The sequence below is a fragment of the Agelaius phoeniceus genome, chromosome 5 (assembly GCF_051311805.1).
Source record: "Agelaius phoeniceus isolate bAgePho1 chromosome 5, bAgePho1.hap1, whole genome shotgun sequence".
NCBI classification, from domain to species: Eukaryota; Metazoa; Chordata; class Aves; order Passeriformes; family Icteridae; genus Agelaius; species Agelaius phoeniceus.
Genome location: NC_135269.1, coordinates 37,963,662 through 37,991,625, shown reverse-complemented (window position 1 = coordinate 37,991,625; position 27,964 = coordinate 37,963,662). Strand labels below are relative to the sequence as shown.

The window sequence follows — 27,964 nt, the reverse complement described above, 5'->3', positions numbered from 1 at the left end:
AGAAGCTGCTACGATAGAATGGTCCCCCAAAGCAGCAGCAGTCTCATTCTGCCTTAAACTGCCAAATGTCCTGGTTATGGTGCTCCCAACAGGTGCACATCATCTCATTCCATTAGGTGTCCCATCCTAATATAATTTTAAATGAAAAAGTGAAAGGAGCTGATTCATGATGCATTGGGGTGAGAAACATGTGTATTACTCACCTCTGAATTCTGGAAACTCTGTCTTTTGGTAGGTGCCATAAGAAAACAAAGACATGGGTGTCAGCATCTGACCATTGCACTTGGTGGTGTCTACTTGAGGAGCTCTGTAGTGCACTTATTTAGCTTGTGCCAAACTATGCCAGAAAAATAAAAAGCATCCCCCATCAACCAAACCATAGAAAGTGCCCAAAGCCCTTATCACAAGAAAAAAGGAAGTGTAATATTATTTACTGTTCTTTAGAGTTTGAAGTTAAATGAACAAAAATATTTTCATGTTGTTTGCCTGCAGATTTGAGTAATAAACCACTTACATTCAAATAGGTTTGGTGTGGAGTAGATTAACTAATGTTTCCCTTGGGTTCAGAACTTATCTGAAATAAGAATGTAATCTAGATGTTAAATTCATATGCCTTAGCTTTTTCTTTCCTCTCTCTAATGAAGAAAGTTTTTTATAATATATCTTGGGGTTTTTCCCCAGTGGCAAAAAAATGGATGCCTACACATCGGTCTGTGCCCATGTCATGGAGTCTGCAAGTCCAAAAATCACTCTTGCACGTATGCAGGAGATTTTGGGATTTTTGTCCCTAGTTCTTTGCAATTGTAATCATTAAAGGTCTTTTACAATTGTTAAATATCCTCTTGTGTTTGTTTTCTGCCATTATTTGAAATAAGCAGGTTGGGTTTAATTCCAGTTTTGTTTATCTCTTTCTCTGTTTTACCACCCCGACTCCTGGACTGGAGTCCACAGCTCTGCTCTGATACTGACTGTGAGTAAGAGGAACCACAGAACAACAACTCTTTTCATAGCAGCAGGTACAAAGTCAGTCTAATCTTCTGGGGATGACACAGAACTGATCTATTTTGTGCAATTATTTTTCTTTGCTAGTGCAAATAGTCATATAAAACTACTATTTTATGTCCTCTGGGACCTATAATGTTTCCCTTCCCATCCGGGTTTAGGGAGAAGTGAAATGTAAACCCACAAAAACTGACAGCTAGGGCTGAAAGTTGCAGAAATCTGAGCTTCACTTTTGCATTAAGGATTCTGAGGAGTGCTATGGTATCCTGATATATATGAGAGTTTAATGCAGAATTTACCTTAAGGTTAGAAGGCAGTTCTAAAAAAATCAGCGCAGTGTCTTCCCCAGAATCACAGCATCAGTTCTGTGTGAGGCCATATCAAGGCACAACAGAGACAGATGCACACCAGTATTATTTTATTACTCTACCCAAGAGTACCTAGAAGAGCTTTCTTCCCAATTTTTTTCAGATGGGAAAGCTGAAAAGCAGAAAAATAACCCCGTGTTGTCAGACAGCCCGTTCAGGGGTACAATGCAACTTGGTGTAGTGCTCTCACTCCCAGGAGGCTTTGGCCAGAGAAACATCACTGCTGCTGCTTGTTACAACATCGTTCTCAAAAATGTAATCCTAATCTAATCAGGCAATGTGCGACCCCACGGGACCATTCATGTTCAGAATCTCTTGGCAGCACAGAAGATTTCTTTTTTCCTGCAGAATTGAAAAGACACGGGTAACCCCCCCAGCCCCTCACAATGCCCTGGGGCATCACCTGCTTCAAGCATGGGGGCAGGAGTCCTCTATACTTAAGCATTTTTCTATACAGAAAATGTGACCAATATTTCTATCACTACACCTCACCATTTCTAACTATAAAATACAAACATTTTAAAAGAAAATATTTCATGGGTCAAAGCAGTAAGAATGTGTTGGTTTTAGGGGAAGTATTCTGCTGAAAGTAATATGCACTTGACCTTGATAAAGTCTTCTTTGCATTTTGTCTATGTGACTTTCTTGAAACTGGGTTATTTGGTGTAATTAAAAGAAGCACTTTTTAAGGCTTTAATTTGAAATTTCTAAAGGAAGAAATTATGAATAAAGGAATAGGCTAGCTGATTCAATTCCATTTGTTCAGTCACAGAAAGGAAAGCACTTGCTTTAAGAGTTTACACGATCATCCCAGTGTCCAGTCACTTGTCCTTTAGACAATATTTTAAAATGCAGGACTGAGAAAGGGTGATAATTGACAATGTAATTGTTGTTGCTGGTTTTTTACCTGCTCATCACCAGTGTCTGCTGAGCAAAACACTTCAAGGAACCCTTCACAAAGGAAAGTGTCTGTAAATGCATATGTATTTTAAGAGCGCAGCAATATATTTTATATCAATGGTAGGAGTTGAATGATAATGTTAAAAAATGGTTTATTAAGTCTTTTCCTTGTTTTAAAGGCTACTTTAGGATAACTTGCTTCAATTTAAACCATACAGCGTAATCTTGGGATTTCTCCATTAATTCCCATGAAGTATATGTTTAGAATACAAGTTTTCCTCTAAATGTTTGAAGGCTTAGTTGAAGGACCTACATTTTAGTGAGATGTGGTTCTCATTTGGGCCATTAATAATTCTGTCTTTTTTCAGCAGTGAATATGATGAATACAATATTGAAAAAATAAAATTATTTGAAATTGCTGTTAGATGTGAGAGCTGGTAGAGATAGTCAATCTCCTGTGAACTGGGCCTGAGGACTGCCTGAAATGCAATCTGTATCAGGCCAAATTAATGCAATCTGTATCGGGCCAAATTCATGTCACCGGGCTACCCAACACCCCTCAAGCAAAACTGTCAGAAAATAAGGAATTATTTGTTTCACTTGCTAATTGGTCTTTAAAAAGTTGTGTTTCATTTTGAATCTGAATGTGTCTGGCTTTAGATTCCAGCTATTACTTCTTTCCTTGTGCCTGTTTCTGCTACAGCACTGATGAGCTGACCAAAGTGAGCCCTTTCCTTTTCTCTGCCCTATTTTTAAACTGTGGGCCAAATTCCAGTCCAAGTTTTATCAGTGCCATGCACTGAGATTAAAAACTTCTTCATTAATTCCTTATTTCATATCCAGGAATTACCTCTGCCCTTTTGCTGCAGTCATATACTTAGATACCTGCTAGGTTTTGACTATCTAATTTGTTACATGGACTATGAAGGTAACACTTTTGTATTCCTTACAATGTTTCCACTTTTCATTTTCAGACGACAGCTTTTTATACAGTTTTTGCTGGATACCACATTCTTGTCACTGTGTATTACACTGACAGTGCCCTATTGCTTCAAGTTTGATTAGGATTGATTTTACATTTACTTTACAGGCCATTTAGGAAACCCAAAAGGACCTGAAGGAAACATCAATTTTCAAAGACAGCTGTCTCACCAATAACTACTCTGAACTGCTCATCTAGTTCTTGATGCAATGAATTTGTCTTTCATTGCATAAAAAAATATTTTTTTCCCATTGTTAGCATATGGATACTAAGTCAAGCTCCTGAAAAAATTAGTACAGCTATGGCCTTACCTTTGGACAGCCAAAGACTGTAATGTCATCTTAGGTTTCTCTGATGAGACCTAATTTTCCATTAGATTCTGTTGACTGGCACACATAACATTTGAATTAATAATTCATTTAATTATTAGTCTTTCTTTTGTGTCATTACTTTTCTTTGTGTCATCATCTGCTCCTCCCCACAGCTGAAGCTGTGACTGCCATGGTGAAGATGGGTGGATCAGGGCTTTTGTGTGTACAGAAGGCTGTACAAGCCTGTGTGCAACAGGCAATTACCATTGCCAAAGAGTAGGTCTATGGACAGGCTGGTTGCTGTTACACAGAAGATGATTTTGATGAATAGGTGATTAAGTAAGCTTTCTGTGATTCCAAACAGGCCCATTTTGCTCACAGCAGCTCATTTCTATCCTCTCCTCACTGCTTAGCTGAAGCTCAGTTACACTGAAACTGGTAGCGTTTAGGATGTCCCTGAGGAACCCTTTTGGCACCCACGCTTCCTTTCTATGTTTCCATTCCTTTATAGAAGCTCTTGGAAAATATGCTGCCTTATCAGCCAGAAAATGAAAACTTCCCTATTACTGCTGTGGCCCACAGTCAGCACCCTGCAAGATCTTGCTTGCACTTCTCTCTCACCCTGAGCAGAGTCTGAGGAAGCCTATAGTGCCACTCATGTCCCCATCTCCTGCTGTACCACACAGCAGCAAGTTATTCTGGTGCAAATTCCATTCTTCATATATCCCATGAAGTGAGCACAGCCCTGTTGGTCCATTCTTGAACCTGCCTGCTTCTGTGTTTGAAAACATTGGCATGACTGTTTAAACAAGGTTTGCCAATGACTGGTATTATTCTAGGTAGTTTATGATTGTGTGGGTCCCATTGTTACTTTTTAAATTTTAACCAGTTCTGCCCTCCTCTGGAATTTCCCTGGTCTGCCAATTTGTGTTTAAAATGTTTAAAATGTTCATTTCTGTCCTTTTTTTCTTCTTTTTTTGGTCATTTTTTAATGTTTTCATTCTTAATACTGTTATAGCATACATGTAGTAAACAGACTCCTGCAGAAGGGAAGTTTTGTCTTTTGTAACTCTGACACTTTAAAACTATTACCTTTATAAGCCATTGGTTTACCCTCTCTTAGAGGGTTAGGGCCTATCCTTTGGAGCTGGAACATTGCCCTTGCTCCTGAAAGTAGAAACACCAATAGCAAGGGGTCAATTAATGGTAGAGCAGCATGTTTGCTGTTCTCATCAGACATCCAGGATGCTGCTTCTCAGGAAGGGGATCTGCCTGGATTGCATGAGGATGGTATTCAGCATTGCTGTGGCTGTATGAAAACCATAATACAAATTGGCAAAGAATTCAGAACTGCTTATCCTGGGGGGAAATGACATTTGCAGACAATGCCGCTTCAAGATGGAGAACTGAACTTTTAGAAAATAATACTCTTTCTCTTTACAAGAAAAACTAACATTGTTCCTTGCTGGCATGGTTTCTTAGGTACAAAACACATTCTATGTTTTATTTATTTCTATAAATCAGAAAATCCTTTCCTTTCCTTTCCTTTCCTTTCCTTTCCTTTCCTTTCCTTTCCTTTCCTTTCCTTTCCTTTCCTTTCCTTTCCTTTCCTTTCCTTTCCTTTCCTTTCCTTTCCTTTCCTTTCCTTTCCTTTCCTTTCCTTTCCTTTCCTTTCCTTTCCTTTCCTTTCCTTTCCTTTCCTTTCCTTTCCTTCCCTTCCCTTCCCTTCCCTTCCCTTCCCTTCCCTTCCCTTCCCTTCCCTTCCCTCCCCTTCCCTCCCCTTTCCTTCCCTTCCCGTTTTGCTTTTCACCTTTATTCTTTCTTCTTCTTTGTCTTCTGAATCTTTCTTTTAGACAATATTATTAAGTTCATTTTAAGTGGGTTTTTTGTTGTTATTATTAGGTTGGGGTTTTTTCCCCTGGTCTGATTTCTTGCCTTTTTGGACATCTTGTACTCTTATGGACATTGATCTTATACGACTGTACATAATTTGGCTGAGATTTTGTATTATGATTCTTTTCCAAGGAAATCAAATAAATTTCAGAACATTTTTCTGCAAGTGTATCAAATTATGCTCAGAAATATTCTCCAAAGGAAAAAATAGAAAAAAAGACTGACATTATCTGCAAATCAACTCCTACCCTTATAATATTCAATACATAATGGTCCCAGAAATGAGTTGTGTGTTGGAAGCTTGGGAGGTGCTGTTTATGCTGTTGTAGGTTTAACCAACTTAAGTATCTCCACTGACAGCTACTGCTTTCACTTAAATTCACAGTGGAATTAACACATTTAAAATTTTTGTAAGGAGATCTAATAATGCAAGCTGAAAGAAGAACATTATTTTCACTTTTAGAGATGACACCACCTGTGAAATAAAACACTTGAGTAGTTTTCAGAGAAATGTTCAAAGGTCATGACAATGGATACAGTAGTACAATTTGTTTTGGTTTAATAACATACAAAGTATTGTAGTATCTTCATGAAATATAAAATACATCTTGAAAGGCATTTCTCATGCAGATGTGTTCAGCAACACAGAAGGTCTGTTACAAGTGTTTTTAGGAAGCCCTGTAAAAAGGGGAAGCAAAATAAATTGAAGCTAAATTGAAGCTAAAAGCTCAAATCCTCTGAAACAAAATAAACACTTCCCAAATTAATACCATTAAAACAACTTGGTAACAGTCACAGATAATTAAACCTACAGATTTTACAAAGTTGTATATGAGATTACAGTGAAACGTGACACTTCAGGTAGCTCTGACAGAGTTTCTGTTCTCAGCCAGATCAGCCTCTTAGTTTTATCTAATACTAGTGACTGAAGTTTTGAAAGTACAGGACTTCTCATACAACAAAATCAGTAATCACAGAGAGAACAGAAAGGATGGAATACTGTAGTTACTTGCAGCAGTCTACTGTCAGTGGGAAATGCATTGTTTGACTCTGCACCATGTCAGAGGTTTGCTTTCCTTACCTCTGGAGGAAATGAAACCAATCTATTTTGTGTGAATGTAACACTGTTCAGTGGCTTCCTACTCCAGGAAATCCAGTCCTTGTTCTCCTGGATGCATTCTCTGTTCTTTCCTCTTTTCTTTCTCATACAACACAGCATTAATACTATCTGACAGAGAAAGAGGAAATTGCACTATGAAGCCTTTTCATAGCCATCGTTTTTCTTACCACCACTAAATGATCACTAGAGAGAGGTTGCCTTGCAGTTGTTTGGATTGGTTTGTGAGGATTGCTTTTAATTGAGGAATGATACCCAGTTTTACAAGGCTGTTATCCAATTCTTGTGTATGAAACTCTGCTGGACCCCTGCAAGCAAGGAACTCGACGTGAGAACATTTTTCTCCTGTATTTTTCTTCACCTGCTCCCACATCCCTGTTTTAAAGTACTTTATTACGGACTTTCATTTTGCAAACATTTAGAGACTAGTGTAGCTTAGTTCACGGGAACGAAAATCACACAAAATCCGTGCCGGTGTTTATGGGGGCTTTCTGTATCCCCGGGAACATGCGGGTTCGTGCGCTGCAGGAGGAACCCTCGGCACGGGATTTAGGGACAAATCCTTACGGGCGCGGGATCCCTGCCCTGGGCCCCGCCCCCTGCCTGCACAAGCCCCGCCCCTGGACCCGCCCAGCAGTCACGGAGAGGGCGGGGCCTCCCGCCGCCGCCGCTTCCCCCCCTCCCATTGGCGGCGGGGGCTGCGCGTGACCGGGCGGTGCGTGACGTAGGAGGAAGAAGCCGCCATTAGGGGCAGCGGGGCCGCGGCCGCCGGGCACGTTCGGTTGCCGTGTCCCTCTCCAGCCTCTGTCTCCGCGGCTTCGCCGGTGCCTCCCCATCCCCGCCGGCCCCTCTCCCCCGCAGGCCCTCGTCCCGGTGGGCGGCGGCGGCGCCGCGGTGCGGCCCGTTGATGTGAGGCGCGGCTCGGCGGCGGGGCGCGGATGGCGGCGGGGGCCGGCGCGGCGGCCGGGGGCCGCAGCTTCTCCTTCAAGGTGGTGCTGCTCGGGGAGGGCTGCGTGGGCAAAACCTCGCTGGTGCTGCGCTACTGCGAGAACAAGTTCAACGATAAGCACATCACCACCCTGCAGGTGCGGGCTGGGGCAGGGTGCTGGTGTGGGGGGTCCCGCTGTTTTTCTTCCCTCACCTTGCGCCTCTCCTCGCACTGCTGGCCGTGTCTGGTCTGCAGCTTTAGGGGCAGCCCGAGGCACCGCCGCCGCTCGCTAATGGTGCCTGTCCCCTGCCGAGTTTGCTGGAAGCCAGTTTTCTCTTTATTTTCACGCCTCAGATTCAAGCTTTCAATACGTTTAGGCCTCGTCTCTACTCTGCATACTAACTGCTCCGTTTTTTCCAATTACGTATATGAATGTCTTCATTTGCATCTTGGAAAGTATGATGCAAAAGTAGTGTTGTTATTGTAATCGTTGTTAGTTGGCTGATGACTAAGTGTTTCATACGTGCTGCGTTTCTGTTAATCATAGTCTTCCTCGTGTTCTCAAATCCTAGCATTAGCACTATCTGAACGTTTCTGTTTAAGGAGAACAGCTTACACAAAATGGTTTATGAGATTAGGGCTTATGATTTAATAATGGGGAAGATTCTTAAAGCTAAACTGCTTGTCACGACAGCTCCCTGAATTTTGGCTGGATTCTCAGTAGTACTGTCTGTTGTTATAAAGAGCTACAACGTGATGTTCCACACATGAAATGTGACAGGCTGCCTGCTGGAAAGTAATGAGTTTTTTCATGGCCTACTAGTTAGCGATGGATGGCATGTATGCCCCGGTACAAAATGAACTGCTTGTACTCTACGTGGTCTCAGAAAAGATGTCTTGAAGTTCTTTTTGTGAGTGGTATGTTAAGTCTTTCAAGATCTCACCTTGCATAGGTGGAAGTGTGGATTCAATGTATGCCACTCTTAATATTTCTTTTTTAAAATAAAGAAACAAACCATGTCCCTTGGTGGACCAGTAGTGGGTTTTGAACTAATTTTGAATTTCCTGAAGTACAGAAGTAATAGTAGGTGGTGTTAAAAAGAAAAGAGTTTTAAGGTAGTTATGTGCCATTCCCATGCATTTAGGGGACGCTTCTTGAATTGTGTATCTCAGAAGTAATTAATAGTGAAACTTTCCCTTAAAATGAAAGCAGCATTATAGATGCACTAGAAGCAGTACTGGGAATGTTTCATAAACAAATAACATAACTCCATTTTTGCTGTGAAGAGGTAAAAAGAATATGATTTAGACTTTGTTATCCTGTGTTCATACTCAGGTTTTGGGTTAAGCTATTGATGGGTTTGCTAGGCAAGGTATTTATAGGAAGCTAATTGTAGCTATCATGCCACAATTGATGCTTGGTATGCCACAGAGCTACCTGGTAGCTTGTAGGTGTCAGAGGTGCAGCAGAAATGTAGCACTGAGCAAACAATCAGTTAAAGTGCATCAAAATGGTCATGTGTAGCTGAATTCTCATATCCCATGTTTTAAGAATAGGTCCTAGTAGATTGTTATGTGGTGATGCTTATGTTTGTTGTTTGGGTGTTTTTGTTCTTTAAATCTGTAGTGGAAAGCCTAAAATTACAAGCAAAAACTGGGTTGGAATACAGACTTGGGTCACAAATATTATAAAACACACTTTTAAATTGCTCCAAAATGCTGATAGGAAATGTCTGTAGATAGTGTGGCTCCAGAGCTTTTGGGTTTGACTGTCTGCAGAGGGGTGTGTTGAGGAGTGGAAGCAAGTGCTTGCAGTTCCTACTGAGCTTTTGTTTCTCCACCGTAACCAGGTTTGTGGTTGCTACCTGTGTCTTTTAACTGACTGCTCATTGTTTATCAAGTTGTTTGCTTTTTTGTTCTGAGCCTCCTTGGCCACATATACGTCTAACTGATGCTTATGTCAAATACAATGTCAATTGCTGTTGAATCTTACCGTGCATCATGTGCACTTGTGAAGTATTATCTTTATTATTTTTATTTCCTTACATCTTACTGTTCTAGAAAAAAAAAAAATGAAGTGAGTTCTTCCACTATCAAATTAAAAGATTAGTTTAAAAATAAGATGAAGAGAAACTAGGGTATCTGATTAAGCAGTGAAGTAACATGTTTGCAAAGCATCCTTTGTTGATTTTTTTTTTGGGAGATAAAAGTCTTAATCTGATAAGGTTGCTTTGTTTCATGGCAACAGTTCAAAGTAATGCACCAAATTCCTTTTGTTCCAATAAAGTCAAAATTAAATAAATACTTTGCTCCTGGTCCAGCAAAGGAGTGACAATGATGAATTATATGAAGAGATCACTAGATATTGAGACAAGAGGCTCTCCATCCACAATAACTTAACTTAAAAAAGAAAGTATTGCATAGTGCTTTCTTCCAGTATGTTTGCAACAAAAAAAGGGTGGTGAGACTGCAACCTTCTGGAAACTTCACCTAGTGATGTTATTCTACTGTGAAGTAATTTTTTTATACCGAAATAGGTAAGCTTCTTTGGTGCTAGTAACAGAAGACTTGGACTAAAAGGGAGCAGTTTCTCCTCCCTACCCACTCCCCTCTCTCAATGCCAACTGGAGTGCACTGGAACCCCCTCTGATCTAGGGGGCTGCTGGGATGTGTTGCTGTAGTTGTGTTAGCATCAATCAAGTACTTAAGTTGTTTATGACCTGCATGTTGAAGTGAAGGTAGCTACTGATTCACAGAAGAAAGCATCTACTTAGAACATTGTGGAAAATGCAGGAAAAGTAGGGGTTTTTGCACACAGTTAATATAATTCATAACCTGTAGGTAGACTTGGTGGGGCAGTTAAAATTGGTTCCCATTGTTTGAAATACTGAAGTAAGTGCCCTCATACAGTAATTATAAAGATATAAATTGATATCAAGTGAACTGTGCTGGAATTACTCTAATAATAAACCTACTGTCAAACTATTGGGCTTTTTAATTTGGTAAATCCTTTTTATAATTTAATTACTCAGGATAAATACAATTTCTGAATACTGCTCTCTTAAATGTGTGGAGGATTGCAGAATATCCAACCCAAGAGAGCTGCTGATTGCTTTGATGGACTTGGCATAACCTGGAAAAGCTGTCTTGGTTATCAGGATAGCTGGGGGGTGAGTGAAAGACAGTGTAAGGAAGTTCAGTGCTATGTGCAGTGTTTGTATGCCTGACCTGCTTCTGTTGAACATGAAGCACTCAAGGCCAGATGCCACACACCTGCTTTTTTTCAGTGACTTTTGGGAGACTCTCTTCCAGCTGTGTCTTCCTTGTGTTCTACACAAGCCCCTTTATCAGCTCCTGGCAGGGCCTGGTGGGCATACAAAACTGAGGTCATAGAAGAAAATTAAAAGAACGAAAATATTTCCTACAGCCACATCAAAAGATTGGAATTTTAGCTCTTATAATTGCATTATTCTTTTCTAAGCGCCTAAGTATTTTTCAAAGCAGTCATAAGACAGTAGAGTCAAAATATGAAAATTAGAAGCTTCGAAGAGTTGTTTGAAATTACTTATATTTAAGCATGTTCCTGTGAGTTTTTGAAAGTCCTAGCAAAAATGAACTGTCATAGTAATTAGAATAATATGGAGAATAGTGGAGAATAGCTACTGATTGTAAATTGAGTCACAACTCAGACTTGAGTACTTGTAGTACTCAATTCAGTAATTTTTTTTGGAGATTAGAGAAATTGTTGAAGCTTTTTCTATGTGTAATTACCTAATGCCCTGTAGGTAGTCAAAGGCTTTGATTTTGAGACTTGACGAACTTTAAAATCTTGGCAACTGACTTTTTCTCTAAAGTATCTCAAAATAGAAGCTGAGACTCAGACTCTTGCTTATGTGTTGGGTTTTCCCAAATTTCTAGAAACTGCACAGTCCTGCTGTTCTCCTTGTTTGGTTTTTTTTTTTCCCTCCCTCACTAACCTCAGAATGGCTTGGGAGGGGTATATGTGAGTTGAAAGGTTAAAAGGTATTAGTTGATTTGTCTTTGGTATGTTTGCCACTATGGATGTAAAAATGTTTTATTGATAGTAAATGCACCAAACTTACCCATATCTACTAATTCATGAGCAGAGCCTGCTAACTGTGTTCTTCAAGTATATGAACAAAATAAAGAAGAATGAAGAATTAAATCTGTAGTATAGTATTGATGGTTTCCTCCAGCATGTTCACAAAGCTTTCTGCTCATTACTAACTGTGACTGCTTCAAGTACCAAGTTCCAATCTTGTTATCAGAAAAACCTGCTTGTTATCAGGCTATCTGATAGAGGATACTGTCTCTCCTTTTTTGATTATGGGCCCAAGACTTTAGATAGACTAAAACTTAATCATTACAAATTCATCAAATTTTAATACAAGAGCAAGAGCAATATGATAGCCCAGTGCTAAATACCCTTGTCGCAGTCTCCTGTGGTTATGGATGTTTTTGCAATACAAAAAAGCATGCATGTAGGAGTATTTTAGTGCTGGGCTATATAACAAATGAAAATCTATATCTGAGTGATAAAAGACAGTATTCTTAGCAAAAGCTGTAGTACCTGAGGGACAGGTTATACTGAAGCAAAACTTACCTATGTAGATAAACCTACTTTAGTTTTTGCTCTGTCAGATAGGAGATATACTTGTGCTATTAACTGGGTCGTTGTCTAAAGGTACAATGATATATCTTTATGGATATGGAGTTCTCTGTGTTTTTAAATATAAATCCCCTTTCTGTGAAAGATTTTTCTGCTCAGAAATTGATTCTCAAACACTTGTGTGGAATTCACATCAACTAAGCGGGTTTGGATTGTTGGTGTTATGAAAAAAGCAAGCATTGCTCAGATGAGCTTTTCCTTTGAGATTTGCAGTAGAATATTGAGTACTATAGTACAGCAGATCAATAAAATATTGTCAGGTAAGCTTGATTCATTGTGCCTACAATAGCTTCTCTCCCTGTGGCCCAAGTGTTGGTGAATTAAAACTTCTGAAGTTGCCTCCAAGCTTCTGGCTTTTAAACTGTGGTGTAATACAACAAATGAGGAAGACTACTGATGAGTTAATCCTCAGGGACAGCTGTTTGAAAGCCATCAACTGCCTTCTCTAGAGTTTTTAATTAAAAAATGAAAAGTTTTCTGATGTTGAGGATTTGTTACTCTTCTGTTAAGCTGTTTGTTACAGGTTGCTTAGAGGGCCAAATCCATTTAATGTACTGTCTGGAAATTTTCCAGACTTTTGACATTACAGTGAGTCTCCTCACTGTAGCCTGAGAGGGTAGTGTAGTATTAATGCTTTAGTTATGTAGAACACAAGGATTGTAGTGATCAGTTCTTTGCTATCTGTTCTTGGAAAGTGTTTGTTTTTCTTCTGGTTTGTTCTCTTTCTCTTTGTTCTTTTTATCAGGCTTTGTGGAAAGGTTTGGGGGAAGGTACAACTTAAAAATGGAAAGGTTTTTTTTAATCATCTCATCTTGGGTCATACAGATGCCAGGGAAGTAGCTGAAGAGCAGCACTCCAGAAAGACACTTTGACAGCAGTTTAGGCTGGTGTGCATTGAACTGCTGTGGTCTCCTGTGTGCTTTCTGGCTGCTTGTGTAGTTAAGCAGCAAGCTGGTTCAAGCAGCTCATCCGGCCCATGACACTTTCCACACATGTGAGTCTTGATTCTGTGGCTGGTCAGTGCTCGTACAGAGAACTCCTCTTGTGCTGCTGCAATCCAGCCTAAAATAATCTGTGATGAATGTATCATAAAATACCACTGAGTACGTGTTTGAACCCAAATGCAAACTGAGGTAAAACTGAAATGAACACTCACTATAATTTAAGGCAGAATAAAAAAGTTTGCCCTTGGTGACTGAATTGTTTGATATAGCATGTTACTGCTAGTCTTTAGAATGGGGAGAGCAGGTTCCTAATGCATCAATACCTTGAGACCCTGTTCTGGTCCATTAAACTTTTGTTAAATTATATTCCCTTTTTAGCCGTCAAATTACAGACCTGGTAACAGAGGTGGTGTCTGAAAATGTGAATCATGCAAGTTTGGAGGAAACTAGACCTACTCAAGTTACTGAAATTAGATTAACCTTGCAATGTGCTCTGGTCCTGTAAAATATTTCCAGAAGTTAAAGTAGTAGAATTCTAAAGCAGCTTTTATACTTATTCTGAGGCTTCTCAGCTCAAACAAGCAAAAATACAGAACCAAAAAACAGATGAGGGTGAGTTGTAGGCTCATTTCAGCAAAAAAGGGAAAAGTTACAGACAAGCAAACTTGTGAAATACTCATGTTCCAAGATATTTAGTGATAAAATAAAACAATTGTTTATGGTTCTAGTGTCTTAGTAATAGTGAACTACTTTGCCTAATTCCTACAGCTTAAAAATCCTGTTAGGCTTGTTCCTACCTGAACTTCATAGATTCTTGTGAAATGCTTTGAGTTCAGCTTAGACTTATCAGTGTTGTGAGTTCAGAGTCTTTCCACACAGCTCATCCTTCCCAAATCATTCAGAACTACTGCAAAAAGATGTAGTAAATGATTGGCTTAACTCAAATTTATTTAGAATAGACTGCTGGCAAACTACAGTGAAATTACTAACTGGCTTAATATTGACTTAGCCTTCTTGCTTACAGAGTCTTTTGATCTGGAAATTTGTCTTTTATTGATTCTGATGCTTTATTAATTATTTTCAAGTCAAATTATGTGTTTGGTGCGTAAAACTTAACTCTAATCTGTTTTACTTTCCAGGCATCTTTTCTTACGAAGAAGCTAAATATTGGTGGAAAAAGAGTAAACCTTGCAATATGGGTATGTTTCTATTTTTTTTCTTCCTTAGCTAATTAGAATGTTTTTCTGAAAAAAAAAGTTACTTGGGCTTATTATATCACAAGTGTTAAGCACTTCTTAATAAAGTATTTGGAGTTCTTTGAAGTATTGTTTGCTTTGTCTTAAATGCTAACAAGTGTATTTTAAATGCAGGATACAGCTGGTCAAGAAAGATTTCATGCATTGGGGCCTATCTACTACAGGGACTCTAATGGCGCTATTCTAGTATATGATATAACAGATGAAGACTCTTTTCAAAAGGTACTGGGCAGCTTTTACATCTGAACTGTAAACTGCTTGAAAGATAATCTGTGATATGTGTAAACAGAAGTCTTCTGTTTTCAGCAATATATATAATATTTGCAAATGTAGATCGTGTAATGGAAGTATACAGTTTATTAGTATTCTGTTGAAGACTGCCTTCCCTGCTATCAGCTTATTCAAAGAACACCAAAGCATTACCTCAGTTTCTTAGAGCACAGTCCAAATAATGCCAGAGTTGTGGGTTTGATCCCTGTATGGGCCATTCATTCAACAATTGCACTTCATGATCCTTGTGGATCCCCTCCAGCTCAAAATAATCTGTGATGTAGCTGTGCAAGTTACCTGTAAACATAAACATGGACTGTTGTCATGGTATGTCATTCTGATCTTTACTGTATAAACCAAATTACTAAAAGATACTAAGTGATGTGACCTTTTATAGATCTGAGAACTTTGAAATTGCAATACGTGATAGTGGAGCCATTACCTCCTCTGTGATAAGTTATTTTTTGTCAAATCCTCATCAAAATGTGTCATTTGATGGCTAGTTATTTTATGGCTCTATTAGTTGATCAGTTTGATCATGTGAGTTTTTTCCACCCTGTGTCACTCTGTGCTACCACTCTATAGGATTTTTCAGCTGAAAAGTGGTGACACTCTTTTAAGCAAGTTTGTCTCTGACTTTCAGCAAAACCAGTCAGACTTCTGTGTAGAGAGAAGTGAAAAAGTGTGGTTGCATGGGCAAGGCTTGGGTTAGCAGTGATGGAAATAGTGTGAGGGTACAGATCCACAACAGTTTATCTAATTTAAATAGTCTGGTGAAGAGCAAGTAAAGTGCTTGTGCTAGCAGTTAAACATTTGTGGCCACCTGCAGAATGATGATGACTTGTGGGTGCTACTTCAACTTGTGCCTCTTCGTGTGGAGTCCTACATAGTAAAACCCTGTGATACCAAAACATTTAAATGTGCAGAAAAAAAGAGGGAAAGCTGATTTACAGAAGTTACTGCAGAAGTACTACTGGATCATGTAGCCTAACTTGTTTTTAGATTCTTGAAGTGATTGCCTCTCTTCACAATTATTCCCTTAAAATAGCAGTTCCTAAGTTAATGCAGTGATCATACAACTTTCAAACTTTTCATGACAACATACCTTACCATCAGCTGACTCAACATGCTTGTCCCATTTGTTCTCTCATGAAGTAAACATCTGTTATAATCTAACCTGAAAAACTTAGTTTAGGTGCCTCTGCTTCTAAAGTACTATTTGTGGTCTGTCAGTAAGTGTCCATTGATAAAAGATCTCATGTCTGACCTAAAGTGGCCCATGCAGTGAACTTGCTATATTGAATGTGGTGAGTTATATTTTTGGAGTAATTGAACCATTTTATCTAAGTAATTTGCTCTTAATTTCACCTGTGAAATAAAACCTGCTGAACAAAGGCCATATGTAGCAATCTAAATCATATTTTCTCATCTGTGTTGCTCTAAACATTTTTGCTTTAAGTAGACGGTTAATCAAGGAAATGGGATGGTTCCACACTGCCTAAGATAATAGTATGTTGAGTGAAAACAAACTCACCTCTGTTCTTTTTGCAGGTAAAAAACTGGGTTAAGGAATTAAGAAAAATGTTGGGAAATGAAATCTGTTTATGTATAGTAGGTAAGTCTTTTTCAACATGACTGAATTGGAAACATCTCTTATCAATAGCATCTTCCAAATGCTGCTCTGACAGCTTGTACACGCGAAGGGGTGAAGCTTATGTTAGATATTTAAAATTAAACTGGAGCTAGAAGTTTAAGCAGATCACATGGAGAAAAATAAGAGTTTGATTAAAAAAAATAAGCTAATTATACACCATTAGAAGTGCATGGTACAGACACCTGCAGACTGTAGTTTAACAAAAAAATGTACATTTTCCTTCTTTCAAGTACTCAAACTCATGGCTTTTCTCAGTGGCATAGACTAGGTGCTTGTCTGTTTTGATAATTAAGTGCTTGCAGGTTGGAGTGAGTCTTAAAGATTGGAAATTTTAATGCAATTGGAATGCAACAGAAGTGATGGGTTTAGATTTAAATCTGATCTATTTATTAAAACACTTCCATGAGGTTACATATGTGGACATTCTACAAAAATTACCTCTGCAGCACATGGAAGGCACTAATAAATCACAAAAAAGTGCAAAAGGCTGAATTGGGTGGGGGCATTTAGCTGTCCTGATCTCTCTACAGAACTAGCACCTTATAGCATGTAAATGCTTGGTGAAAGGAGATTCTCAAATCATAGTGTTCTTGAAAGTGAGAGCTACTCTTTACTGGGACAGCTTGAGAAAATGGAGTGCCATGATTACATGTTTGTTTTCTTTTTGGGTAATTTTAGAGTACAAAGACTTAAAAGATTAACTTGTTTCCAACAGGTAACAAAATAGACTTGGAAAAAGAGAGACATGTTTCAGTGCAAGAAGCAGAAATGTAAGTCACACCTATTACTAACAGAAACAGTCATTGCAGAATTATGCTGCAGTAATAAACTCGTGATGCTGTTAACATAGCAGCCAGCTAGGCACTGCTGGCTTATGCCTGCCAGTTGTTGAGTGTTCTGTTAGTGTCTGAGTCACAGGGTGTCCTGGCTGGCCAAAGTGTAGTTTGAGAGTTGTTTGTGATTAAAGTCAACATTTACAGTTTAAATCCCTTTCTAGACATGAAAATTTCTTAATTTCAGCCAGTGTGCTGCATCAGTTGTGGCAGTTTTAAACACATAACTCCTTTTTTTGTATACTCCTTTTTTGTGTAAATAAGCATGTGTAGATTAACTCTGAGGTCAGAATAAAACTTCTTATGATCATCTTCTTCCTTCATGTAAAATGGCTTAGAAAGATTGAGTCCTTTACTACAATGAGGCTCCATAACTTCATTTCTACAGGTATGCCGAATCTGTTGGAGCAAAACATTATCATACATCAGCTAAACAGAACAAAGGAATTGAAGAACTGTTTCTTGACCTTTGCAAAAGTAAGTATTATGTAGTTTATTGGTAAGGAGCTAATTCATAAATGCTTCAGGCTTCAGAAATGTTTTTCAGGCCATATAGAAAGTTTGAGTGTTAAGTGCTACTTACAACTGACTTCATTTCAGTCTACTCCAAACCACTTGTGTTCTGTAACAGCTCTGGAAGCTTCATGTATGGATGCTTTCAATGCTGCAAATTCACGCTCTACTCCAAAAATGTCTTGGTCTTTTGTTGGAGCACTGACTGCTGTTCTACTTACCACGCATAAGTAGTAACCCAAATCAAACTTCATGTTCCTGGTCTCACCACTGCTTGCTTTAAATCCTCTGTTTCATACTCTTTCAAAAATTTTCTTAAATTATGTTGATTACAAATCATAAACTCAAAACTCTAGTGATGCAGATTTTACACAGAAATCTCGACAAATGGTAAAGATCATGGTATGTGGGATGAAAATCCAACATAAGCAAATCATCCTATTAGTTGTATTTATGAGATAAAAGAATTTAAGGAAGAGGTCTTGTGCGTTTCTGAAGAGGTAGTTGCTTGGGGTTTTTGGGGGGGTGGAGTTTCTTGTTTGTTTGGTTGGGTTTTTTTAACAGTGTTACTGATATGGGTGTGTAAATCTAGCTTTTCAAGTTGCTAACTCCAGGACACCTGAGGATCACTACGGTCTCCCTTAGTTACCAGGAGCTCATGTATGTTGGGTGCTTTAGAAAAAAGATTTCATATGTTCTTGCTGTTATACCATGTGATACCTGAGTAGTTAGTTCTGCATAACAAATAGGAGAACCACTCTTGCTGAACTTTTCTTTCTGTGCATATAGTTCAGAGAGATTAAGATAGCAGAGTCTTAATGTAAAAATACAATGGAATGTATCTAATACACATCTTTCTTTACAGGAATGATAGAAACTGCTCAAGTGGATGAAAGAGCAAGAGGCAATGGCTCCAGTCAGTCAGGAATAGCAAGGCGAGGTGTACAGATCATTGATGATGAACCACAAGTACAGAGCAGCGGAGGGTGCTGTTCTTCTGGATAATTATAAAACTGTGCATCACTGCCCTCTCAATATGAAGACTGCCATATTCCAAGTCACACATTCTTTACCAATGGAGTAATAGAATTAACAGTATTTAAAAATAATCACATGTAACACTGCAGAGACCTTAAGTGCTAAACTAGTGGCGTCTGTGACCAGAGAATTGGCGTTTTCTACAGTGGTTAACAAAGCAATTACCAATGGCCTTTTTACATATTTTTCTTTAATGAGGAATAATATGCATGTAGAAAAGACCTACTTAAAGGCTTCATTTATATTCTTTTAAATCAGATCATTATTTAATAACTTATATACATTGTTGTTGGAATGGTATACGTTTTTGCAGCTCTTTGTACTTTGTGGTAGATGGAATTGTATCACTTCTAAAATGCAAATTGATTTTTTTTTTAAATTAGCAGATATCTGAATTAATATTTTTGCAGGGCCTCTACAAGCCTATAACTCAACTACTTTGATATATTCTGTTCATCTGTATGCCAAGCTGATAAAATACATTGTAAATTACATATTAAATATTTTATCTGCTTTTACAGTTGCAGGTGCAGAAATATGTACATCAGTCTTGTCTGTGATCGTGAAGTGAATAAGTCAGTGAAAGATGCAAGCTTTTCATGTGCACTGTTAAATTGCTCATTCTATTCCCCTACCTGAAAACAGCTTTGTTTTGGGTACATCCATAGCTACAGCAATTCTTTAATCCATTTCTGGCAAGCAGCAGTATTTAGAGTATCCCCTTACTGGAAGAGAATGCTTCTGTAAACTGCTGTTTAACATTGAGGTGTTTGACTTGCAGCTAAAACAGTTGGTGCATGCACGTACCTTGCCTCTGCAGTTACTTTGTTCTCTCAGAAGATCCCCAGAAAGTCAAAGCAACCTTAGCCCTCATCTATCTGGTAGCCAGTAAACCAGATGCATGGGAAACTCTTTAGCTGCTCTAATACATTTGTTTCCAAAGACAGCATTATAAACTATTCATGAGCATATTTTTCTTCCCTGTAGGGCTTGAGTGAACAATTAATTGACATTAACTAGAACTTCTAATTTGGAGTGATTAAATTGAAGATGTGAAACTTGCCAGATGTAGCTGTAACTAAGGGGATTCTAGGCAGAATTGAACTTATTCCTAACTTGCTCTTTCTCTTGTAAAGTGTTTTGAAAAAGCCCATTTAAGTTTCAGGAGGAGGGTTTTCAGAAAAAAAAATGTGTGAACTACTGTCACAAAAGAACACAAGTGGTGGTAGCTGAAATTTCAAAATGTTTTGTGCTCTGACTTTTTTTACTTAAGTTGTCATGCTTGGAAAAACAGTAAAGGTGATGTCTATGACAAAGTAGAATATCCTTGGCCTTCCTTTTTCTGAAAGGTAGATTTAGTATTGCATATGAATGCACTGAATGGTGTGGGTATGTTCTGATAGACAAAAAAGTAGTAGTAATGAAATAGTCTGTGTAAGAAGTGTGCTGTCTTCAATCTGATTTTTATTTTCTCTGAAATACTAGAGGGCTTTGATACAGACCGATCCTGGTGCATTTTCTCCTTTCCTGCCTTAACTGTAGTGTAGATACTTTTTCTTAGACCACCATTGCTGTGTTCTTCTGACGTGTTTGTGTGCATGATGGAGAAAGGTAGAAAGGTGGTCTGTTCGTGGTAGTGAAGATCAAGTTTCTTGGCTGTGCAGAGCTTTGGTGTGAACCTAAAATCTGTGATTATATGTGTCAACATGTAGCAACACTGTTACCTTTCACATATCTAACGACAGTGAGCTCTGACAAAGTTGAAAATCAGATCAGTTTGATCTAACACTGGTATCTGACAATCAGCCTTGTAAGTGATACAGTATATGAAGAGTGAAATTGTCAAGTCTTGACGTTCAAGAATGGAATTGCCTCAGAATAGGAGTTTCAGGTTTTTTGATTCAAATTTAGTTTTTTCCATCTCTGCAACTAAAACCCTGAACAGCCCAACTTCAACTAGACATAGTTGAAGCAGTGTGTAGAATGTATCTTTCTGCCTGCAGCTAAAGAGTTTTTTAGTGTATTGTGTGGTAGGGGCATCCCATGTGACTTCTGTCAATTACAAAACTAATGAAGGCATGTTGATACTAGCTCTTAAGTCTCTTATGGAATTAAAACTATTACTACTGGAAACTTAGGTGGGGATAAAGAAGTCTACAATTTTGTAATACTAAAAAGGTTCTGGTTGCTATTAGTGAAATATTTTTAAAATAAATTCTCAAGTTACTTTTCTTACTTAAGCTACAACATAAATATTCACTGGAAACCTTCCTGTCTAAGCTGTGGTTTGGTTGGACTTGATTTATGAGACTTAAAACCTGTGTTTGCAGGGTATCATTGTATAACTGGATGAAAGTATAGCTTTGTGAAGTCAGGGAAGCTGGTTGAAGATTAGACAGAAGTTGAAAACATGAATTGTTTAGACTAATTTACATAAGACTTCAACTATTCATTGTTAGCAGACAAAATACAACAGTTCCAGGAAAAAAGCATCTTTGTCAAAGATACCAAGAGTGTTCTTTGCACTTGATATACAGAAAAGCACAAACAGCTTGGTTTGCTATATTTGAGCAGGATCTTACTCAAGTAACCTGGTAACTAGTATGTGAGTTGTTTTTCAAGAGTCTTGAATCTTGCATTTGATCTGGATTGCCTGGTTTGTGCATCTAAAGGAGAACTGTTTTCTTGTTGCTGATTTCTGCGGCTGTAAACAAGTAAGCTATTTTTCATTCTTCTGAGAAGTGAAAGAGAAGAGGCTGCCTGTCTTTAGGAAGTACCTCTGTTGTGGGGCAGATAGCCAGACGCCCACTACAGCACTGTAAATCAACACTGAGCACACTTCCTCAGGGTGTATCTTGACAGAGATTACTCACATACATACTAAAATAAAATGTAACTTTGTACAGTACCTTTCTAAAACAACTTTTAAGTGCTTGCTCACAGTCTTGATGCTGCTACTATGAATACATGAGCTGCCTATGAAACTTTATCACTTGCTGAAATAAAATCCAACAAGCCAAAGTCCAACAGCTTTAATGCAGCAGTATGTATCTCTGCTGAGTGTTATTTATGGGCACTGTATACTGCACTTAGACTTTACTTCAGAAGCTATAAAAGATGGGATAGACTGATTCAGACAAGGACACACAAATTCAGATGTATCATATTTGGACATGACTGTAACTAGCTGCAAAGACTGGGAGAGATGGCTTTATCTGGCTAGCAGTGATCTTGCACATGATTCCAAAATGGGGGTATCCAATGGCCAGATTAACTGTATGAGATGGTCTTTTGAAGCAGTCAAGTAATTGAGTGTTACCTTGATTATATTACATGCTTTCCTTCAGTGTTCACACATTTTGTGGACAGGTATTTTTGCATTCTACCACATAGAAAACTGCCTACAGTTCTTAAAGAACTTAGTGATTAAATTTCTACTTTGGTTTCCAAACAAGATGAAAAAGGCTTTGCAAAAAGGTATGAATTATGGAAAGTGGTTAGATCTCAAATGGAGTTCTCAAAAAATGTTGGATGCTGTCAGAATGAAAAATGTAAAAATGGAGGTCAGGAATCTCCATAAGCTGAAAGCAGTTAAGTGATATGAATAGTAGAGTATGGGAATAAGAGTTGGAGCCAGCCACATCCCATTTTTCTGCTTTTAGTGGAATGAAAAGGAGAAGTAGGAAAAAAAAGGAATGTTGGAAAAACTGAGGTTGGTGGTGGCAGGCTGCTGAGTAAGATGCCGAGTTAACCTTTTCTTTGAGTTGCTAGAGAGTCTCAGGAATGGCAATATCGTACTCAGGACTTCTGATAGCACTTCTTGGGTTGTTCCTGCTTCTGTGAAATACTGTTTTTCCTTCATTAAAGAGAATGCAACTAACTTTGAGCAGGCTTTCAGGCACAATACTAACCTGCTTAAAACTTTTTAAATTAGAATATGCTCATTTATTAACTATTTACATTTCACTGACTTTGTTAATCTTAGTCTGCATCATATCCTAGGAGTTGTTCTTGAGAAGTTGGAAAGTAAGTCATGCCATGAGGATAACTTTTACTGCAGTTGTGTCAAGGAGTTGCAGATGATGACCAAGATCCTTTGCACTACTTACTGTGCAAGCTCAACAAGGTCCCCAAACTAGCTCACTAGCTCTTAACAGTGCTGGGCACTTGCTTCTGCTATTCTTTGGAGGATTCTGCTCAACATCAGGTTTTTCCTTCCATACAGGCAGGCCTGTACATCTCAATGATGTAGCTGTCTAATAAATGTAGGCTTTTTCTATCAAATAACAATGTATACTCTTTGCTCCTGCATTTTTTGGAGCTGTCATTGGCCCCTGTATTGAGCAGAATGAGATGGAGATGATTTTGAGAGTTGTGGAGAATATGGAATGTTTCTCGTCCTGAGATGGCTTGAAAAGTGAGAGTCCATGAAAAATTCAACATTATGACAAAGTATTATTCTGCCCAAGATAACAGAAAATAGTTTGGCTCAGATAAATTTTTGCTGTAATATGATCAAAATGATAAATTGCTCTACTTCTAAAGTGAAAACTTATTTCAAGCTGATCTCTCTAGTCTTAATTTTTTTTTAAGACTTAAGTTTACTTAACTTGGCCAAAGCCTTAAATTGAGTGCCATGTTATACAGCCGTAAACTAAACTTTGATTGTTGGGAGGAACAGCATACTTGTTCATATTCCACTGGCCAGTTTAGATCTAAGATTGTGTTTATTCAATACCAGGATGTTAAAAGATAGATTAAAACTATTTTTCAGTCTATTTCCACTGCTTTGTGCATTCAGGTAAGTAACATGGATGTGATGCAGCTGCAGGGTCACTGTGAAAAGAGGACTTCTCTTTCTTTTCCTGCTTCTTGGCTGCATTGATCTGTGTTGCTAAATTCCTCCTACAGGAAACAGTGCTGTGCAAGAAGGGAAGTGCACGTTTGCTCCTTGCTTCTCTAGCTCCTGTAGTCAGTGATAGGCACTACAGCAGTAATACCCAGTTCCTCTCAGTTTGATAACCCTTTTTTTCCCTAAGTGGAGCTTTTCTTACGTCTTGACAAATAATTCTTTTTGTGTATCTAGTCTCACCGATCCCTTCAAAGGATTTTAATACTTTATTGTAGGTTACCCAAAAGATGTTTAATTTGAAAGCATGACAAGGAAGGATAATGAGTAGCAATTTTGCAGCAGTCTTCCCTAACAATTGGCCATATCCCATCTCTAAAACAATGAAGAGAGAATATTCAAAGTTTAATGGTGAGTCCTTGCTAGCTCTGTATCTGACTCCTGATTCTTGGATATTAGAAGTGACTTATAAGAAATCTCAGTTGAGAGGATTTGAGAGAGCAAGGACTACTTCCTCATCAGATGCAAATAGTTGATACCCTGTGACAGATCCAAACTCATGGTTTTTTTGAACTGTTGAAACTGTTAAATTGCAGGCCCTTCTTCAAGTTAACCATCACTCCATTCTGAAAAGTCAACAAATTTGGGACTTGCAGTGGAAGAGAACAAGTATTTTCTTTTTCAGAACAAGAAACTTTAAACTGACTAATCAGGCTTGTTTTAGTAAAAAGAGAAAAACCATTTTGATACCTAAATCTTTAAGTGCTGTCAGTGCTATTTGATCATACAGGCATTATAATCATTATCTTACTAGATTTTTCTCATCAGATAAGCTCATTAAGCTTATCAGTCATACTCAGATAGAAAGAAAACATTAGCAGGGCAAATCCAATGCTGAAAAAGATGCAGCATTTTTAAAGTTGAGTAAGTTAACATTGTCAAATGTTATAAGAATAATCTATTTGGCATTTGTGGACAAAAGAAATTTTGTAAAAACATACTAAAAATATCTTGCAGAGGCTTTACGAATGTTAACTTTCCCAGTGCATTTCTGCAGCTGGAGTTCTTAAATACATCTTCATATATTTTATATACCAGTGCATTTACAGGAAGATAGTCCTGTGATAAATTAATGCCAAATGGTCAATTAACTATAAAAACAAGGATTCTTTTGTCATGACTGCTGCTTGATCAATACTCATATTAAAAGTGAAAATGCATGGAAATGGATCAATAGGGGGAAAAACGTGTACTGAAAATCAATGTGGAAAGAAAATATTGTCACTTCTTACATTTACAGAATGTTACAGAATTTGAAACTTGATGACAGTGTATAATAAAGTGGAACTGAAAGTTACTGAAACTGGGGGCAGTGACTGACACCAGAGGTTTTTTTATGTTACATCTATAATATTTCTGAACTCACTTGACCATGATGTGTCAAAAGATGGCTTTAAGATGTCAAACCAGGCTCACTGAGGTTACTGTGAATTATCCTAACATATACCCCAGAGACTGTAGTGTGAGCATATCCCAGTAAAATAAAGCTTTGACTCTCAACACTGGTCTTTGGCATCTCAGAACAGAGGAAGGAGCAGTTGCAGTTGAACCACATTTATGTTTAATAGTAGCCTCAGGGATGCTGCCTCTATGCAGCAAAACAAAGTCAAACATGGAATCAAGGCTAGGGTGGGGATTTTCCACCAGCTGTAACATGCTGCTGTCCTTTCTCCACCATGAGTGCTTGTTCATGCTTCCCTAGTGAAAGCTGCTGGCTGGCTGATGCTGTGGATTTGAACTGGGTGGACATTGTGAGTGAGAACAGCAAGCAACAGGAAAAGCACAGCAAGATGACAGCAAGTTGCATGCTTCTGCTTTAGCTGTTCTTAGCCCTTTCACTTGCAGTTCTAAGAAGTCAGCAACTCTATCCTACTATCTTGTCACAGAATCTCTGAATGGGTCAGGTTGGAAGGGACCACAGTGGGTCATCTGGTCCAGCCTGTCTGCTCAAGCAGGATCATCCTAGAGTACATTACATGGAATTGTCCAGGCAGCTCTTTAGTATCTCCAGTAAGGGAGTCTCCACAACCTCTCTCAACAAAGGTGTATTTTCTAGTAAGTGAGAGTTTTTTGTTGTTCAAGAAACTAAAATCCAGAGTTTTTTATAGTAAATGTAGTTCCTTCACAATTAGTTTTTCAAAATATGTCAGCATTTCTCTAAAGGGGCTATATTAAGTGGTGAAGAGCAAGTCTACTACTTGTAGTTACACCCTGCAATCAGAGTCCTAGGGTGAATACTTCAAATAGCAAGAGGCAGCACGGTATCTGATATACCTCTGAAGTCCATCTACTCTCCCACTGTTTTGTGATGTAGAGTAATTGCAAAACAATCCTCAGCTGTAAGCTGTGTCCATCCTGAAGTTGGATTGAGGCTTAAAATGGCTCCAAACAATGGCCTGCAAGGAATCCTTTTCAGCATGTGAATACTGCAGTGTTTAGCACTATGTGCACCTTTTCTTTTTCAGAAACTTAGGGATTTCAGCCTGTAGGGGAAATGAAGTGATCTCTGAAGATGAGTTATGGTAGCAAATTAAGATCAAGCAGTAAACATTGACTGCCCTTATGCTAAAACAATTGTTCTCTTACTTCTCTGCTCTTTCCAGGAAATGTTGTTTGTTGCTATTATGATGTATATGTAGAAGTGATAGGGTTACAACAATTTGTCTCCCGTGCTGCATTCCTAGCTCTGGCAATACTGGTGTGCCAATGGCAAACAACAGATCAGTTTCTGTTTAGTCATCGCTGTCGGATAGCTTCCAGCTACCCTCTCTGGAGGCTGATGCAATCATGAATTTCTCCTTGCATGACAAATGCAGAGCATTCAAGTTAGTATCTGCTCTGCTTCTTTTGTATTTACAAGCCCCACAGTTTTATACCCCACTGAGAGAAAAAAGCTATTGTAAAATGATGGTCGGTTACACCAACCACAATGTTTTCTTATGTGACAACTTCTGTATGTTTTGGGTTGATTCATATTCTGGAATTGTACACAGATAAAAAATCAAGTTCACAAACATGAACTCAGTGCTGTGCTTAAGGATATTCAAAATGTGATGCTGCAAATGCTTCAAGAAATCTCATCACCCAGCATACGTGCCTTCATGTCTTGTTACATCTCCATGCCTTCACACTGTAAATACAAATAAATGCCACTGGGGTATGGCATTTCCTTCCTTTTAATTTTGGTCTATGTATACTTAGTTTGTCTCCATTCTTGTCTAACCTTGTTGCAGAAGGTAGCTAAGCATGGAACAGTACTCTATCTGCATGCTCTACTTGTTCAGGTTAGTGGGGTTTTTATGTTTTCTTTGAGGAACAGGTTAGAAAGTCTATCCTATCTTTATCTCTCAGTTTCTGCTTTGAGGTAGAAACAATTGGTAAGTAGAGAAGGTCCTAAGTGGTCCCAGAGGCTACATTTTCTGGCAAATAAATTAGGCCAGAGTGCATAAGGAGCTCTGGCCTTGAGAGCAGATGGCACAATGCAGCTTTAATCCAGGTGCTTTAGTCCTCTTCTGCCCTTTAAATCATATTTACATGCTGCCAGCTCGCAGTGGCTGTGCTGTCCCCAACCCCGTCTCTATGTATTAGCCTGAGAAACCGTAAGTGGTATGGTCCATAATTACATAAAAGAGCAAACTAAGAATAAAATACAAAGGCTGACTATACCCCAGGGGCTTTCTTGGTTGACCTGTATGGATGTGGGCAGGAACTGATCTCCCTCCTGCTCTCCTAATTGTGGAATAGAATGGGAGGAATTTTTAAAAATCTTTTCCTCTTGCATGGGGAAAATAAGAGCATTTCACAGCTAAATCCTTGGATATTTCATTTATTGTCCACAATACAACTAATGCTGAGGTAGAGTACCTCTTAAAATCTGAGGAACTTGAAAAGCCTAGTCTGCAGCTATCTCCTGGGTGACTTGCTGCATCCAGAGTCCAGGACAGCACCCCATTTACTATCTCATTGTGGTCTGTGATAAACTGGAATAGCCTAGAAAAATTGTGGGTTGCATCTGTCCATGCAAGGCTTGGAATACATCCATTTCCTATGAGGAGAAATAAAGATCAAAGGGAAAGTTATTTTTGGTACTGTATTTTTTCTTTGTTCCTCTGCTGTGGGGTTGTTTGTACAAATTAAGCCTGTGATGGAAGGACTTGACAGAACCCACACTTGTCTTATGTGGGCCAGGTTTTCATGTGGTTGAGCATGTGGGCAGCTGACACTTCTGAATACAGGAAAGTATCTTGGAACTCTGCTGAAATAGCTGTGTGAACAACAACAATAGCAGCTGCTGCAGCTTTTGGCACAGCAGTAATAGCTATGCTTGCAGCTGTGACAGCAACAGAAGCCACGGGA

At 38.6% G+C, this 27,964-nt stretch overlaps 1 protein-coding gene across 1 annotated transcript; it reads left to right on the top strand.

Moving 5' to 3' along the window:
- Positions 1-7,284: 7,284 nt before the first annotated feature.
- On the top strand, positions 7,285-20,015 carry RAB21 (RAB21, member RAS oncogene family). The gene is made up of 7 exons (XM_054632423.2): positions 7,285-7,658; positions 14,275-14,334; positions 14,506-14,613; positions 16,213-16,276; positions 17,031-17,085; positions 17,537-17,625; positions 18,527-20,015. Exons 1-7 carry the CDS (start codon positions 7,512-7,514, stop codon positions 18,664-18,666), a joined length of 663 nt encoding a protein of 220 aa, XP_054488398.1. The 5' UTR covers positions 7,285-7,511; the 3' UTR covers positions 18,667-20,015.
- The last annotated feature ends 7,949 nt before the right edge of the window (positions 20,016-27,964 follow it).